The sequence below is a fragment of the Nerophis ophidion genome, linkage group LG05, assembly GCF_033978795.1.
Source record: "Nerophis ophidion isolate RoL-2023_Sa linkage group LG05, RoL_Noph_v1.0, whole genome shotgun sequence".
NCBI lineage: Eukaryota > Metazoa > Chordata > Actinopteri > Syngnathiformes > Syngnathidae > Nerophis > Nerophis ophidion.
In genome coordinates this window covers 66,899,498-66,917,364 of record NC_084615.1, presented here as the reverse complement: position 1 = coordinate 66,917,364, position 17,867 = coordinate 66,899,498, and the positions used below count along the sequence as shown (strand labels likewise).

The following is a 17,867-nucleotide window of genomic DNA, read 5'->3' as shown; positions in this document are numbered from 1 at the left end:
GCAAAAAGGGGCAAACAAATATTTCATTTAATATCAATAACCTTGGTGTTTTTGGTCCACTACAAAAGGCCCATCTATAAGATCTAAACATATACAATCATGGCCTACTTATTTTTCATTTGGGATAAGTAAGGAAAAGCCTATGCTTAAAACTTTTGAGAAATTTGTTTTCATGGGATTACAGACATTTATTGCATCATAATGTGAAGGGTTTCTAATATTTTGGTCATTTAATGTCGCAATATTAGGTGAGCAAATACCTCCAGGCATGATGCAGTGAAGTCCTACAGCACTGCAAATTACTGTATGACCACATTAAGAAACATACATTAGGGGTGTCTCGACCAGATATTGATCTTGCTTGAATTTGAAATCTTCAATATACACTCCACAATAAACATCTAAATGTCCCCCAATACGCACACACGGTTGGTATTGTCTTCTATTTTAGTGAAGTAATCTACAATAAGTAAACGTAGTAGGTTATGGGCTACCAGGAGCGAGGTGCTACACAACAGCTTAGCAATAGTATACAAGCTAGACATATTTAATAATCATTGCATGATGCTTTCTTTCTCACATAAGTTATTGTATTACTGGCTGGTTTCTAAAAGGTGCGACAAATCTGGAACAAATAGAATCACTCTATAAAAAAGCTTTGAATATTGTAGACAAGAAACATTTATTTACCATCATTGTAATATTATTTCCAAATACAATCTATCCAGTTTTGATAATTTTTTATCATTAAAAAACGCCTGTCCGCTGTATAAATGTCTACATGGATTAGGTCGGCACCCATTACATGACTACATTAGATACACAAAAGTGGAGCATCTACATCTTGTATAAACTAGGGCCATAACCAGCGCAAATGATAAGAAAAACCTTTTTTGGTCAAAATGTTTTTTTCTCACAAGAGATGCTTACTTTGGAACAGTTTACCTACGGCAGTACGGGAATCCTTCAGCTTTGCTACATTTAAAAGTCAATTAAAGACTTGGTCAAAAGTCACACAATGATAAAAAGTAATTTAATCAACGTCATAATATGAGCACTTAAGACATTATCTACACATCTATACTTTTACATCTGACGTTTTTTTTAATTAATTAAAGTGGCCATTAGGTGTCGCCAAAAACAAATCACCTCTCCACTTCAAAAGCAAAAATGGTTGCTGTTTTTATACCTACCATTATTATTGGAGTGTTTTCACATGATCAAACCTTTTCTAACAGCCCACACTACAAAATAATAAAACTATGTACTGGAATTAATATCGGCATCGGCAAACACTCAAGGCTCCAATAAAATGAAAAGGTTTCATCAGGACACTTCCAATTGTTACAGTATATGAACGTACGTTAACAGAGGTAGGAATCTTTGGGCGCCTAACGAGTCGATTCAATTCGGATTCTTTGGGTGACCATCTAATTCTAAATTGATTCAACACGATTCCTGTAACATATTATTTAGTATACAAATTATAGTCAAACATTTTAAAAACATGTTACAGGTTACAAAAGCTCCTCTTAACTGTTAATGTACAGCACCGCTTATATGCATAGTGCTGGCCTAATAAAACGTCTTTTACAAAATGTATTTAAAAATCGTATTAACAAAAATCACAGTTAATCTAATAATAAAAATTGAGCAACCCCCACTCCAACCCAATCACAGCTTTACAATACTTTGATTGAAATGTACAAAGCCACTGAAAAATCATACAAATACTTATCATTTTTAGAAAATGGATGGATGGATTATTGTATCATTTATTATTCATTAAAAAAAGGGAAGCCCAAAATGTATAAAAACAGTGTCATATATTAATAATGATAATTATAATAATAATAGTATCAATAATACCTGTTGAATGTTTCTAATCCAAAAAGTAATTATTAAAAAAGATAAATAAATAAAAGTTTCCTCATTCGATTCCCGAAAGTGTGTAATCTATTTAGAATCGGAATAATTTGTATTTGGATGTTAATCGATTTTTCTGAGTACCCCTATATGTTTATATATATATATATATGTATATATATATATAAAAAAATATATATATTTATATATATATATATATATATATATATATATACACACACACATTTTTTTCAAATGCCTGATTTTATGTGACAATTTTGAGAAAAAATAACTACCTTGCAAAAGTCCAATGATGCTGACATTATATATGTATCAAAAGTATAATTTTGGGCGAGGAATTTTTTTGTGAAATTTTTTTTTTTTTTTAAAAGACATTTTAACTGATATCTTTAACACAGTGTATCCCAGTTTTATGCAACTGTCTGTATATTGTATTTCCTGAAATAACCAGTGAATGTACATTGAAAGTTATGTTGCGGCCCCAAACCTGTATGTTCTCATCCATGTCGGGCATGGTGCCATACTGTTTGTTGATTTGTTCTCTCATGCGGCTTCCAAGGCGTTGGTACCAGTCCTGGGCCTGCTGGTAGACACTATCATGGAGATGCTGCAAAAGCTCCAATTCAGTCCCTTCAACCTGTAAAAAAACAAATAAAAAAGGGAAAAAACACACGTACCAGTAATTAAATCAGTGCACTCATGACTTGCATCAACAGAAACTTGAGCAAACCAGACCTTGATATCCTCCAGGTGCTCGATATCAGCTGTATGGTAGCCATCACGTAAGCCTCTCTTGAGGACTCTGAACCTGCTGCAACCCACACTGTCAACGTAGGAGCGACCATCAGGCAGCACCTCCAGGCCGTGGATCTCCAACATGCAGCCGTAGTCTGCAAAACTTAAGAAAGACAAATGAGAAAGAAGAATGACATTAGTAATAGCAATATATAGTAATATACAAACACAAATAGGCAGCACTTTAGCAAAAAAAAACTCAAAACAATATTACTGCACAATTAAATACAGTGGGTGTTGATATTTTGTAAAATAATAGTAATACTCTTTATTTTTCACATGTTCTATCAATACCTATAAAACACCACTCTGTGACAGTATTGATTTGTAAACACTTTCCTGTTCCCTCTCTTATGTGCAGTATCTGTCAGCCTTTTATATTCCTGTTATTTTCCGAACATCTCTTTATACTTGTATGATGGATAAGAATGTTAAAAAGGAATGTTTACAGTCGTAAAGTCTTGAAAGAAATAAAATACTTGAAACAAAGTAACTTAGATTTGCCATGAGAACCTGTTGGGGCTGCACAATTATGGCAATCAAATTTGCATGTTCTCCCCGTGACTGCGTGGGTTCCTTCTGGGTACTCCGGCTTCCTCCCACCTCCAAAGACATGCACCTAGGGATAGGTAGATTGCCAACACTATATTGGCCCGAGTGTGTGAATGCGAGTGTGAATGTTGTCTGTCTATCTGTGTTGGCCCTGTGATGAGATGGCGACTTGTCCAGAGTGTACCCCACCTTCTGCCCATGTGCAGCTGAGATAGATTCCAGCAACCCTCGCAGCCCCGAACGGGACAAACAGTAGAAAATGGATGGATGGAAATTTTAATCACAATCACGATTATAGCTGCCATGAACTAACGAGTGTGATCATCGGTGTCATTAACATTTCAAAAGCAGACAGGCTGCGCAATATTTGTGTATTTTGTAATTTGATATACATGTTTCAAGCTAAAAACAATCAAATGTATGTTTAGGTCAAACGGAGATGTCCAATTCATAATGCGCCGGCCACTCAGAGAACATGGCTGTTTTTTAATGAACCGGGGAAAAACATAACAAATTGTTAGAAAAAAAGGCAACATGTAATAAAGCAAATTTGACATTATAATATGAACAATTAACACAAACACAGGCCTTTTTTTTCCTGACAATTTCATTACAAATTACATGAAAATGTCATGTAATTTTCCTCCTGGATCCCATTACCGCAAATAGTTTGCCGACCCATGGGAAACACTATGTTCTAACTACTATAATAAATAATCGTGATTTCAATATTGATAAAAAATATTAAGATTATTATTTTGGCCAGATTTGTGCTGCCCTAATATTATCGTTGTGGAAGTCAACGAGCATAATGAAATAAATGTATAACTTTGAATGTTTGACTGTATATCCTTCACTGCGTCTTGTACTGCACATTTTCTGAAGGAATGCATGCCAATTGTTTGGATAAGGACAACAAGACTCAACCAAACTGCAGTCAATAGAGTCACAACAGTGGCAGAATTAATATCATTTTTTTTTTTTTAATCATGTGTTAAACCTTTTTTTAACCAGGAAAGTCCCATTGAGATTAAGAATCTCTTTTTCAAGTGGATCCTCCACATTCATACACCAGCGTAGTTACCACTTAGTGTTTTTTTATTTCACATTTAAATTATATTTTTGTGAGTGTGAACATCTGTGAGGGATGGAAAACCATGACAGATCTCTCAGCAGATTGGGTACCCCTGCTGCTATTTCCCTCCCCCTCATGGTCACATACGACTGGTTTAAACTTTGTCCAGTGCACTGTCTGCTTGTGCATCACTGCCAGACATCTTGTATGTATGCTCCATCTCCAACTGCTGCGTGCGTTACAGTGAGTGGGGGGAAAGTCCAAACTTGTTGAAAGCTTGTCTTCTCAGATTTATCATTTGGAAAGAAGAAAATGTTTAGGTTAAGATCATGAAGCGTGTTTTTTTTGTGCTTAGCAATGCATACCCTTTGCCATGCTCATAGCTGCACATGCCAAACTTCTTTGTTCCTGTCTCCATACAGCGACGCATCATCAATCGATAGCGTGGCTCAAAAATGTGCAGCGGGCAGGGCACGCCAGGGTAAGCCACAGTGCAAACAAATATAGGGATGTCCTTTGTGAGGCTGCAGAGGAGAGCATAAAAAATCGATGCAATGGCATGTTAACGAAACTTCAGAGTGTTTCCCCTTAGTATTACCTACTTTGACAATTCAGCCATCTCGGCCTCGTGGATCTGTTTCCTTTCATCTAACTGCGAGGGGAAGAGGCGGTCCATGATGTGCTGAATCACCACTGTCAAGTTGTATTTTCTATTTTTTAAATACTGTAAAAACACCAGAGTGAAGGGGCCAATGAGTACTATTAAATGACCTTTATATGCAAACAATGTGATGGTCAAACATTTTGATTGATTAAAACTTGTATTAGTAGATTGCACAGTACAGTACATATTCTGTACAATTGACCTCTAAATGGTGACATCCGGATAAGTTTTTCACCTTGTTTAAGTCGGGGTCCACTTAAATCAATTCATGGTAATCAAGTCAATTAAATTACTTAACAAAAAACATTGTACAATGGAGTACTATATGCAGTCAATATGCGGATAAATACGTTAAACAATAGGAATACAACTATTTGTAGCAACTATCATCACATTTCGAAATAAAGTCTATATACAGACAGAAAAAAACACTCTGAACCTGTTTTTTTTTTTTTAATCAAGACATTTAGGCTTAAAGCAGAGGTCCCCAAACTACGGCACGCCAGCATCCACAATCTGGCCGATGAGACATCCCACATACATTTGTTTAAAAATTAAATTGATACATTGCAAATGTGCTGCCATCTATAGGAGGGTGTCAGTAATGTTGGTCATCGACTATGAGCATTGCACCGTTTATAGAGTGAATAGAATCAATATGTAGGTCCTAAGGTTGTCCCGATAGCAATATTTTTGTACCGGTACCAAAATGTATTTTGATACTTTTGGGTACATTTCAAAATAAATGGGACCACAAAAAATGTAATTATTGGCTTTATACAAACACAAAATGTTATGATACAATAAACATGTTTTTTTATTGCAGTCAGAGAAGAATTATTGCATTAAATAAGATAGTGAACATACAAGACTACTTCTTTTTTAATAGTAAGTAAGCAAACAAAATCTCCTAATTTGGCTGCTGACGTATGCAGTAAAATATTGTGTCATCTCCCATTCTATTATTTTGTCAAAATTATTAGGGACAAGCTGTAGAAAATGGATTATTAGTCTTCTTGTTCCATCCATCCATCCATTTTCTACCGCTTATTCCCTTTCGGGGTCGCGGGGGGCGCTGGCGCCTATCTCAGCTACAATCGGGCGGAAGGCAGGGTACACCCTGGACAAGTCGCCACCTCATCGCAGGGCGTCTTCTTGTTCATTTACTGTTTATAGTTGGTTGGTTTCTGTTTTGACATGTTCTATCTAAACTTCTGTTAAAATGTAATCATCACTTATTCTGTTGTTTGGATACTTCACATAAGTTTTGGATGACACAAATTTTTGTATGAATCCAATATTAAGTAGTAACAGTACATGGTCATACATTGGTCATAATTAAAGTTCTCCTGTGTCCAGAGACACATTTCCTGGGTTCATAAACAATAAAAAACACAAAAGATTTTGCAATGATTAAAAAATATAAATGTAATCATTGTAGTATAGACTGTACACGGCTCTTGTACTTGACATCCTTACAGTCGATGTCTGTGTAGACCCACCCATGGCATTTTTTAGCGGTTAGCTAGTGTGTCCTCTACGGTATGTAGTAAAACATGTTTAGCTATTCCTCGTTCTGCGGGGATAATACTTGTTATTTGTCTCCACAGCAGCGAGGATTATTAATTTAAGCTAAAACACAATGGACTGCGGATAGAATTTATCTGCCAGCTAGCTAACTGTAGAGCAAGCACTATACAAGCACCTCTTGCAGAGCAGTGTTCAGTGTTTATAGCTTCAACCTTATCGTTAGGTTTTAAGCCCAAAACACATCGATTCTCTCTTTCTTGTCTCCACCCTGTTTCTGCTTATAAGTACTCTGTGCGTGCACGCTGCCTAAAATGCGCCTCTGCTCATTTTACCAGAAATGTCACGAAGTGATGACGGCACGCAGACGTGTGGAGGAAAAAAAAAAAGTACCGGGTATTTTTCAAAAACTGTACAAAACAATTTTTAGTTCATTATCACCGCAGTATTTTATTAGTATCGGTATACCGTACAACTCTTAATAGTTACCAATTCAGACATCCCACTCATGGTCCAAATAACCAAAAACCAACACCGAAGTTAATATATGTGGCACAAAACACAGGGACGGCATGATTAAACGACATTGAGGTCTTAATTTAGGCCGATAACGTTGCCGGTAACTGTGTGACAGACATGTTCGGCAATCAGAATTGTTGAGCCTGGCGTTTGTTTGTCTCTCGCTTCAAACAGTGAGAAAGACGTCTCACATGTTGCATCGCTCTTAGTAACCTGAGTGTTTATTCAACAGTAGAATTAACTGAAAATTTTCACGTGATGGCAATAAACAAAAAGACAGCGTCCAACCTTGTTTTTCCAACTGGGAAAAAATATGCACTTTAAGATGATCGATATCAATTTACAAAAGGTATTTACCTTTCAATTACAATACAATAATATACAATTCTACAGTAATGAGAAATAAAAGTTTATTTCATTTTAAATGGTTACATGCATTATTATTATTATTATACATTATGATTATATTAGATTATAAACACAGTATAGTTGTTTATGATTATTTTATCAGATTAAGAGCATGAAGTAGACAAAAGCTCAGAGTCTGCTTGCACGAAGACATATATTTTTTATTGCATATTTTACTAATGTGTGGAACCTTAAACACAAACATGTTGATTGATTGTTTAAAAGTAAAATATCTTCCTTCACTTGTTATTTTCGCAGTTTTATGCATTTTTATATATAAAATATAAAGATCGGAAATCGAATCGCAATCGCAGTTTTGGAGGGAAACATCAAAATTACCGGTAAGTTTTTTGGTCAAAATCGTGCAACCTTACAAAACACACAAACTGCTCTCTAAACTAAGTAGACATTATAAAAAATGTCTAAAGCAACATTCACGATTAAAAATTACACCCATTAAAATACACTAGAAAGAATGATGGTTTAAAATGGCAAAATTCTCTCTCGCCGCACTTCAACATGTTTGCTGCATTTTAGATGTTTGATCTTTCGGATTGATTGAAAAACTGTAAATGGTCATCAGGAAAGTAAACAAGGTAGTTTATATTCTTAGGCCCAATCCCAATACACCCCTTCACTCACTACCACTGGCCGTCACCCAGTACCACTACACCCTTGAAATGAAGCAAAACAGGGTACAGATTCGTAATCTGCATAATTTACATTTGGGCACGTAAGCGACTATATAGTTACATTTGCACATAGAATGACATTGTATTAAATGCTTCATGATTTATGGTTGCCAATTTTGACCTGTGCTTTAAGACAAATAAATTAATTAGTAAACACTGAAAACAAAGCTAAAAATACACAGATAAGACACACATTGTTAAAGATAAAACAAAAATGAAAAAGTGGAGATTTGTAATGAAATTCAGTCAATTCACTTGCATTATTTCACATTACATGGGCGGTTTGGACTTCTCTAATAATTTTCAACAAGTCAACCAGCTGTATGCGTGTCTTGTATCTACTGTGTATGTGCACAGGGGAAGCTGTTAACTCTATTACCTGCCACTCTTTAACCTCCTTTTGCAGGTGTTAATGTTTGTTTTTTAAATCCATCCATCAATCCATTTTCTACCGCTTGTCCCTTTCGGAGTCGCGGGGGTTGCTGTAGCCTATTTCAGCTGCCTTCGGGCGGAATGTTTACCTAAATTTGAAGCAACAGTGTTAATGCTGTTTTGACACATTTGGCGTGGCATGTTTTAAAGCAGCACGGCACTTCCGTGTTTAAAGCGTTACCTTTATTGATAGTTATGAAGCCCGAATACTTTCAAATTGCCTTTTCACACACCCTTTTAATTAAACAGTAGTAGTGCTATTATTTTTGTCAGTATTCCTTTGGACAATTATTATGATTATTTTAACCCCATGTGGCCCCTAAGTCAAAAGGTTTGGGGACTTCTGACCTTGAACACAAGCTACTATAAAATGGTCAACAATAAATGCATGGTCATACATGATCACAATAGCACCAACACATATATAGTCAAAGTCAACTCATTACTGAAAAATGCACCGCAGCCACACTGCTTGCCACTTCATCATGACTCAGCATGTTTACATGTCATTATTACATAACAGTCCAATACAAGAACATTCATGACCATCACTTCATACATTTTGGATTATTATGAGGTCTTGTGGTTATTTACACTGTCAAAGATGTACAGAGCTGTAGTGGTTAGTATGCATGCCTCACAATCAGGAAAACTGGGTTTGAATCTCGATTGGAGCAAAATCGACTGAATTTCTGATGGCTTTCTTAATGAGAATTATTGTCTTTGTAAAGGTAGAATTTTCCATATAATTATGTAGCAAGTATCATTACATTTTGCAAGTGGACCTAATGTTGTGTATACGATTAGCCATTGTTACCTCTTGTAGTGGCTGTTTGCAGAGTGGACAGCGCAGGTTATGGTCCAGACTTCTCTCTATGCAGTTTTTACAGAATGTGTGACCGCAGGGAGTGGTGACTGGTTCATAAAACAACCTTTGAAGCATAAACATGCAAAATAAATAAAAACATGCTGCCTGTGGGGGTTTTCAGATGATACTTATATCACAGAATGATTCTTCTGCAGGATACTCACCTGATACAGAGCGGGCACTCGAAGTCGGACACAGTGAGTACACTGAGAGTTTTATCTCTGCAGTGGAAACCTGCATCTGAGACAAAAAACAAGTTAAAGTATTGAGGTACTTAGATATGGTCATGTTATAAATTGTATGCAAATGTGTTGGGTTTAATATGACGATGGTCATACTGTAAATTACGGGCTTTAAGCCGCTACTTTTGTTATTACACGTTGAACCCTGCGCCTCACAGGACGGTGCGGCTGAGTTATGGTAGTTTTTTTTTTTTTTGCTGATGGCAATAATACAAAGTTTTCCCCAAAAAAAACAAGCAAAAAGAAAGAAAAGGTGTTTTATTGTTTGTGCTGTGGCACCATCTTTTGGACAAGTTTGCTAAATGCAGGTGCTGAAGTGTCCTTACATTTAATGGTGGTGGCTTTTTTAAAATATATTTCACAGTATAACTAAAATTGTTTACACTTACTAAACCGTCCTGTGTGTGATGTCTGAAGGAGTGTTTTCATGTATATTTGTACATGCTTTCGTAATGTAATGACGCTAGCGTCGTTGGCAATAAAAATGCTAACACGATTACGAGCGTCTGTGTGAGTATTATTAACTTACAACATCATTATTTTTGTATTGTTTCGGTTTAACAAATTCCTCAGTAAATTCACCAAGACGTAACCGTGGAGTTATTCAGTCTGTTTAGCTGATTGGGCTAAACCCACTGGCTTCACTAGCTAGTGGGTTCATGACGATGACTTCTGTTTTGTTTGATCAGTCGTCTTACTGCCATGTTACAGCCACTGTTAGGAAACAATTAAGCTACTTAAATAAACATTTACAGATTTTTTTCTGTGTAAATAACTCATTTTGCAAAGTACATATCTGCAGCTTATAGTCTAGTGCGGTTAAAAAAATTTAAAATATTTTTCCCCCCAAATTGTGTGTTTGTGCCTAATATACCAGTGCGCTCCATAGGGTAGAAAATATGGTACCTCTTCCATTGACATCTTCGTTCCTCGTCATCATCTCCTCGTCTTCTTCAGTGGGAGGGAGGAAGGAAACAGCCTGGCAGAGGTTCAGGCAACACTCAGTGCCTGCATCGTGCTTCGCTTTGGAGCCCTACAAGAAAACCAACACTTTTACAACTTACAAGCAAACACCTCCCACCATGCAAGCATTCATTTCATTGTCCCATCTGCAGCGCGCACCTGGTGTGTTTCTCTTCTCTCGTTGCCCTCAGCGTCGCCATGTGGATGTTTGCCCTCAGGGTATGTCGGCCCCTGGGTGCTGCTAAGGCTTGTGATGGTGGAGGGTGCTTTTAGGTAATCACCCAACAGCTGCATGATGCAGAAAGCATCATCTGGCACTGTCATGCCCTCTGCTTCCAGGACCTACAGTTTTACAAAGATGTCAATATTCATAAACACTTTCAGAAGTGCATATTAGGGATGTGTCGATAGATCGACCAACGATCAGTATTAGCCGATTTTATTGAAATAGTATTTGATCCCTTCTGGCTGACACTGTATTTATATTTAGTCCCCCACCGCTGACCAGCGGCTGTGAGCTAATTATGTGTCTCCATACTCTATACAGTGTGAAACTGCTCCCCTAAGCCAGTGGTTCTCAAATGGGGGTACGTGTACCCCTGGGGGTAATTGAAGGTATGCCAAGGGGTACGTGTTTTTTTTTTTTATATTCTAAAAATAGCAACAATTTAAAAAATCCTTTATGAATATATTTATTGAATAATACTTCAACAAAATATCAATGTAAGTTCATAAACTGTGAAAAACAAATACAACAATGCAATATTCAGTGTTGACAGCTAGATTTTTTTTGTGGACATGTTCCATAAATATTAATGTTAGAGATTTATTTTTTTGTGAAGAAATGTTTAGAATTAAGTTCATGAATCCAAATGGATCTATATTACAATCCCCAAAGAGGGCACTTTAAGTTGATGATTACTTCTATGTGTAGAAATCTTTATTTATAATTGAATCACTTGTTTATTTTTCAACAAGTTTTTAGTTATTTTTATATCTTTTTTCCAAATAGTTCAAGAAAGACCACTACAAATGAGCAATATTTTGCACTGTTATACAATTTAATAAATCAGAAACTGATGACATAGTGCTGTATTTTATTTCTCTATCAATTTTTTTCAACCAAAAATGCTTTGCTCTGATTAGGGGGTACTTGAATTAAAAAAATGTTCACGGGGGGTACATCACTGAAAAAAGGTTGAGAACCACTGCCCTAAGCTAATAATGACCTCCATTACAGCAAAAAACAAAATGTATTTATATCTTAAGTATCATTATAAAGTATCATTATCACTAAAGGACGAGGCTAAACATCTCACACACTGAGAGCAAGCCAGGAGCTTAGTAACTTTAACAAGTGTAGAAGCCAGAACTGCATTACAGCAGAAAGTAAGCAGTTATTACAAGGAAATTAACAAGTAGTTTAATAAGAGTTACAGAGGGGATAATATAAAAACAACTGTTGGATTGTCAGAAAAACAAACAGATTCAGTACTTTATTTATGCAAAAGCAGCTAAACAGAACACAAGAAAAGATTTTAAAAATTTAACAGTGCTTTAAATGTATACATTACGCACAATTCCACCAGAAACTGATGATTATAATAAGTTGTAGAAATGTTTGACTCCCATAATAACAGTGTTTGATAGTTAATAATACATACAAGTGCTGGGTAAAAGGGCTTTTATATTTTCTGCATATGTTGCAAACTGACTGGAAATTGACTGAGTTTATATACCTGAATGCTTTTAAATCACAAGAGGTTACCTCACTTGTTTTTATTTATTTTAGTGTTAATGTGCAGTGATCTGAGTTTGTTGTTATGGTATATGCTGTAACTTTGTGTTCTACCAGCTGCTACCTGTCTGCCAGGACTTCCTCGAAAAATAGGTTTTTAATCTTATAGTATATTTCCATCCATTTCCTACCGCTTGTCCCTTTCAGAGTTGCAGGGTGTGCTGGAACCTATCTCAGTTCTGGTTAAATAAAGGTTTAATAAAACAAAACAAGAATCGTGTATTAACTGACCAAAATAAAGTCATGGTAACGACCTGCTTGTGTTGTCATGATGCTCAGAATTACGCTGTTTGTGAACGCACCTCAAGGTGAGTGTGACTGGTGCATAATGACAAAGTGTCGTGTCGCTGGTGTGAACTTGGCGGAGAAACGTGTGTGAGTTTGGAATGGAGCTCTGCTGTTAAGGTCGCCAATAAAGTTTAAAAAGAGCTTCTGACTCTGTGCCTCTGTAATGAGACGTTACTTGCAAAACATAACCTTCACGCAAGCTATAGTTGCAGGTCGCTTAGTCTGCTTTAATTTAGCACCAAAATAAAGCCCCTCTGGTTAGTCATTTTTCGGTGTGGTTACTACTGTTGTTATATCAACACCTGTGTCTATAGGGTACCAAGTTTGGGTACACAGCCCTAATAGTAACTGTATTTACTAAAACATACAATACATACACAAAATAATAATAATGAATAGCAACATAAAGGGCGCCTCAATACCGACAACATTGGCACTTATTTAATAGTTGTGGACCTAAAATGATGTCAAATAGTGTTAATTTTCACAGCAGTTTTACTTCAGTTTTAGTCAGTCTTTTGACAAAAAAATATTTTGATTTTAGTCCACTTTGGTCATTTAAATTGACTTAGTTTTAGTCATCTGAGTTACACAAAATTTTAGTCAGCTAAAATTATTGTAAATTTAGTGGACTAAAGTATAAAGTAAGTTAAAAAAATAAGGTATCTTTAAAGTTTGTATTGGCTGTGAGAGATCCAACTTCTTGTTTCACAAGGAAAAGCATCGGATTGGCCTCCTATGTTACTAATTCCCTCTTTAATATGTACGCTGTTAAAGAGCTATGATTGGCTATATTTCGATCTTGTCTTACCCAGCTACAAAATGAAGTCAAATAGGATTGGATTTTTTTTCTGTCAACATTTTTGTCTCGTTTTTATTTGTTGACTAAAATATCAGATCATTTTGTCATAGTTTTAGTCAACGTGCATTTGTTTTGATTAGTTATCCTGTTATTTTGTCAAGGGAAAATAGGTTGTTGATGATAACACAGGTGAAAGTTATAAGTCAAAGATATTACCACTGGTGTATAAAGGTAAAATGCCTCCTAAAATAGAGTAGTGATTTTAGGCTTATTTCCTAAAGAGTTTAAGCAGATTTTAAAACGCCGACTTTTAGTTCCAAAATTTTTTTGCGCGCCTTCATCAGCCTGCTGACGTTACCAACAGAAGACTGGAGGCACTTTTATATTGCGTAGTATGGGCCTGATCGAACTTGATAGCACACGCAAAGCTGATCTTTTGAACGTATGCAAAGATGATTGCGCCTCTTAAGTGAGCAGGATAAGGAGCGCAATTTATTTAGCGTGTCTGTCTTAATAAATTTGCAAAATACATGCTGATCATCAGAACGCCTACAAAACTGGGAGGATGCAAACATAATTATTCAGCACAGGCAGTCTCATTTATAAAGAATAAAACTCCCCTGTGAACGCTATTTTGCGTCTTTATTTAGCACATCTGAAAAGTATGTGCAAACTGACGCAGCTACACACACGGCTGTGAGAAAAGTGGCATTTGCTCATCAGCTCTGTCCTATGTATGCCTATCAACATATATAGACTGTCAAAAATAAAAAACATCAGATATATTGTCTATTCAGCAATACCATTTTAGAATTTTACTGGTGCTAGTCGACTTTTTTAATGATAGTGTTGATTATATTGTTAGTTTTAGTATTTTTTGTATACATATATTATTAACTTCTTGCAATATGCATTTTCTTGCATAAACGTCTTCTTTGCAGTCAGTGGCTCACCCTCTCCCATGTGCGCAAAAAAAAGTGGTTTCAATATAGATGCACCACAGGACTGCTTTTACAATGCCCATAAAAAAGTTGTACTTGTCTACTGCATTTTTAAAACAGCAAAATGCAAGAGGTTGATAGGAGCATGATGAGATGGATGAGCAGTAAATGATCAAGTGTTTCTGTAGAAGAGTCTCATTTAAATAAGGCGGTCTGCACCATTTGTTAATTGTACACACTGTGTTAGTAGATCACACAAAACACCTACTAATAGTACACGCAAAGTCATGAGCTTTGGGTTATGACAAAATAGGCCGATGTGTTCATTACGAATACAAGCGGCCGAGATGAGTTTCCTCCGTCGGGTGGTGGGGCTCTACCTTAGTGATAGGGTGAAAAACGCTGTAATTTTGAAGGAGCTCAGTGTAAAACCGCTGCTCCACAACATCGAGCCAGATGAGGTGGGTCAGGCATCTGGTCAGAATGGCCGGGAGGTGTCCGACCGGTGGGAGACCACGGGGAAGACCCATGACACAGTGGAGAGACAATGTCTCCCAGCTGACTTGGGAACGCTTCTGGATCTCCCGGGAAGAGCTGGACGAGGTAGTTGGGGAAAGGAAAGTCTGGGCTTTTCTGCTTAAGGCTGCTGCCCCCGCGACCCTTCTTCGGATAAGCGGTAGAAGATGGATAGATGGAAGGGCTGCCAGATGCATTGTCGCAGGTTGTAGCAAAACAACTAAAGAAGGGATCAGCCAAGCATACATTTCCAAATGATGGGAATATGAGGAAAGCATGGACCTCTCCAGTCAATTTGACTCGTGCAAGATGAAACAGCCTCAGCCTTCCCGGTAAGGTTTATTCAGGTGTACTGGAGAGGAGGCTTCGCCGGATAGTCGAACCTCGGATTCAGGAGGAACAGTGTTGTTTTTGTCCTGGTCGTGGAACTGTGGACCAGCTCTATACTCTCGGCAGGGTTCTTGAGGGTGCATGGGAGTTTGCCCAACCAGTCTACATGTGCTTTGTGGACTTGGAGAAGGCATTCGACCGTGTCCCTCGGGAAGTCCTGTGGGGAGTGCTCAGAGAGTATGGGGTACCGGACTGTCTTATTGTGGCAGTCCGCTCCCTGTATGACCAGTGTCAGAGCTTGGTCCGCATTGCAGGCAGTAAGTCGGACACGTTTCCAGTGAGGGTTGGACTCCGCCAAGGCTGTCCTTTGTCACCGATTCTGTTCATAACTTTTATGGACAGAATTTCTAGGCGCAGCCAAGGCGTTGAGGGGATCCGGTTTGGTGGCCACGGGATTAGGTCTTTGCTTTTTGCAGATGATGTAGTCCTGATGGCTTCATCTGGCCGGGATCTTCAGCTCTCACTGGATCGGTTCGCAGCAGAGTGTGATGCGACCGGAATTAGAATCAGCACCTCCAAGTCCAAGTCCATGGTTCTCGCCCGGAAAAGGGTGGAGTGCCATCTCCGGGTTGGGGAGGAGACCCTGCCCCAAGTGGAGGAGTTCAAGTACCTAGGAGTCTTGTTCACGAGTGGGGGAAGAGTGGATCGTGAGATCGACAGGCGGATCGGTGCGGCGTCTTCAGTAATGCGGACGTTGTATCGATCCGTTGTGATGAAGAAAGAGCTGAGCCGGAAGGCAAAGCTCTCAATTTACCGGTCGATCTACGTTCCCATCCTCACCTATGGTCATGAGCTTTGGGTCATGACCGAAAGGATAAGATCACGGGTACAAGCGGCCGAAAAGAGTTTCCTCCGCCGGGTGGCGGGGCTCTCCCTTAGAGATAGGGTGAGAAGCTCTGCCATCCGGGAGGAGCTCAACGTAAAGCCGCTGCTCCTTCACATCGAGAGGAGCCAGATGAGGTGGTTCGGGCATCTGGTCAGGATGCCACCCGAACGCCTCCCTAGGGAGGTGTTTAGGGCACGTCCAGCTGGTAGTAGGCCACGGGGAAGACCCAGGACACGTTGGGAAGACTATGTCTCCCGGCTGGCCTTGGAACGCCTCGGGATCCCCCGGGGAAGAGCTAGACGAAGTGGCTGGAGAGAGGGAAGTCTGGGCTTCCCTGCTTAGGCTGCTGCCCCCGCGACCCGACCTCGGATAAGCGGAAGATGATGGATGGATGGATGGATGGATGGCTGGATGGATGAAGATGAAACATGACTGTGATTTGCAGCAATCATTTAATGATTCTGACATTAAAAAGAAGAACGGTTTTGGTCAGAGTTTGAATGGAAAAAAGTTTAAAAAGACTCATGCCAAATGCAATCCTGAAAATCAAGAGTGACTGGAGGGCGGCAGACTCAGTCAAGACCTGTTTAAAAACGAAGAAAGAAGAGCAGACCCGGAATTCAAAAAGGAAAAAAAAAAAGAGGTAAGCTGCTATTATTGTATTATGCGTCCTCTTCTGATTTTTTTCTCAAGATGCATGAAAAATGCTGAAAGAGCATGAGGAAACACAAATAGCGAATATTTAAATACATATTTCCCAAAATGTTAACCATATATGTTTTTAAGTAATCATCTAAAAAAAATCTGCAATTATGTGATTAAACATAATAGTTATAATATTCCTTTATCCACACTGTCTTTGTGAGTAAATGGGCTTCAGTTTTGTAGATGACATCACACCAGACCTTCTCAAATATAATCTTTCTTTTTTTGTTTTCTTTAATGGGATACAGTACAATGTTATGAAGAGGTGTACCCATACTTATAACACTTTAATGTACACATTATACTATTTTTAGTTGCTGTGGACAGTCAGGCGGGAGCGCGAAATGTTTTCTTCTTTCTCGGATGGGTGTAACATAAATGAATTGAGAAGCACTGCGTCACACCAAGAGGGGTCAGCATATCAAGTCTGGCCATGTAAAGGGGGCATTCCAAGTTAGTTATGTATTGATTACTCTAAAAGTAATTAATATTATGGGAAATAACTGCCAGATACATTTTCAGGAGCAAAACATATATTAAGAAAATTAGTTAATCAAATTTTGGTCATCTGGACACTATGGGTCCTTAAAAATTGTAGACAGAGAAAGTCAGGTTGTCGAAGGAAACCTGCTTTCATTTGTTTCAATATTTAATTTGTTTACAAACCTTCTTGATCTGATTCTTCGCAGGAACAAAGTCAGCTTGAAGTTTGAGGCAACGGTAAAACTGGATGAGGGCTTCTGTCAGCTGAGCCATCTCCAACAGTATGTTCCCTTTGCGAAAGAAGCCCTAGACAACAAGAAGCGTTTGATCAGCACATACTGCCTGCACGAGTGGATTATTTTATTGCAGAGTCACTGCAGAGCTTTGCGATATGTCTGTAGTACTACAGTGTCAGGACAAAAAAATACTATTATACTTCTAAAGACATTATTTCTAGCACAGCTTTCCCATTGGTTCTTATGAGATTGTGTAAG

The 17,867-nt window shown here is 38.0% G+C and overlaps 1 protein-coding gene across 2 annotated transcripts in view; it reads right to left on the bottom strand.

Moving 5' to 3' along the window:
• The window catches only part of lonrf4 (LON peptidase N-terminal domain and ring finger 4), a 33,114-nt gene that overhangs the window by 4,894 nt on the left and 10,353 nt on the right, over positions 1 to 17,867 (bottom strand). Inside the window, exons 3-11 of one of the 2 annotated variants that reach the window (XM_061901830.1) lie at positions 17,557 to 17,679; positions 10,784 to 10,966; positions 10,568 to 10,694; positions 9,584 to 9,653; positions 9,369 to 9,483; positions 4,912 to 5,033; positions 4,675 to 4,833; positions 2,623 to 2,785; positions 2,375 to 2,524 (exon numbers count right to left, since the gene is read on the bottom strand). In XM_061901830.1, coding sequence (XP_061757814.1) covers positions 2,375 to 2,524; positions 2,623 to 2,785; positions 4,675 to 4,833; positions 4,912 to 5,033; positions 9,369 to 9,483; positions 9,584 to 9,653; positions 10,568 to 10,694; positions 10,784 to 10,966; positions 17,557 to 17,679 — 1,212 coding nt within the window. Of the gene's footprint in view, positions 1 to 2,374; positions 2,525 to 2,622; positions 2,786 to 4,674; positions 4,834 to 4,911; positions 5,034 to 9,368; positions 9,484 to 9,583; positions 9,660 to 10,567; positions 10,695 to 10,783; positions 10,967 to 17,556; positions 17,680 to 17,867 lie in introns of both variants that reach the window. The other variant, XM_061901829.1, reaches the window with a different exon arrangement.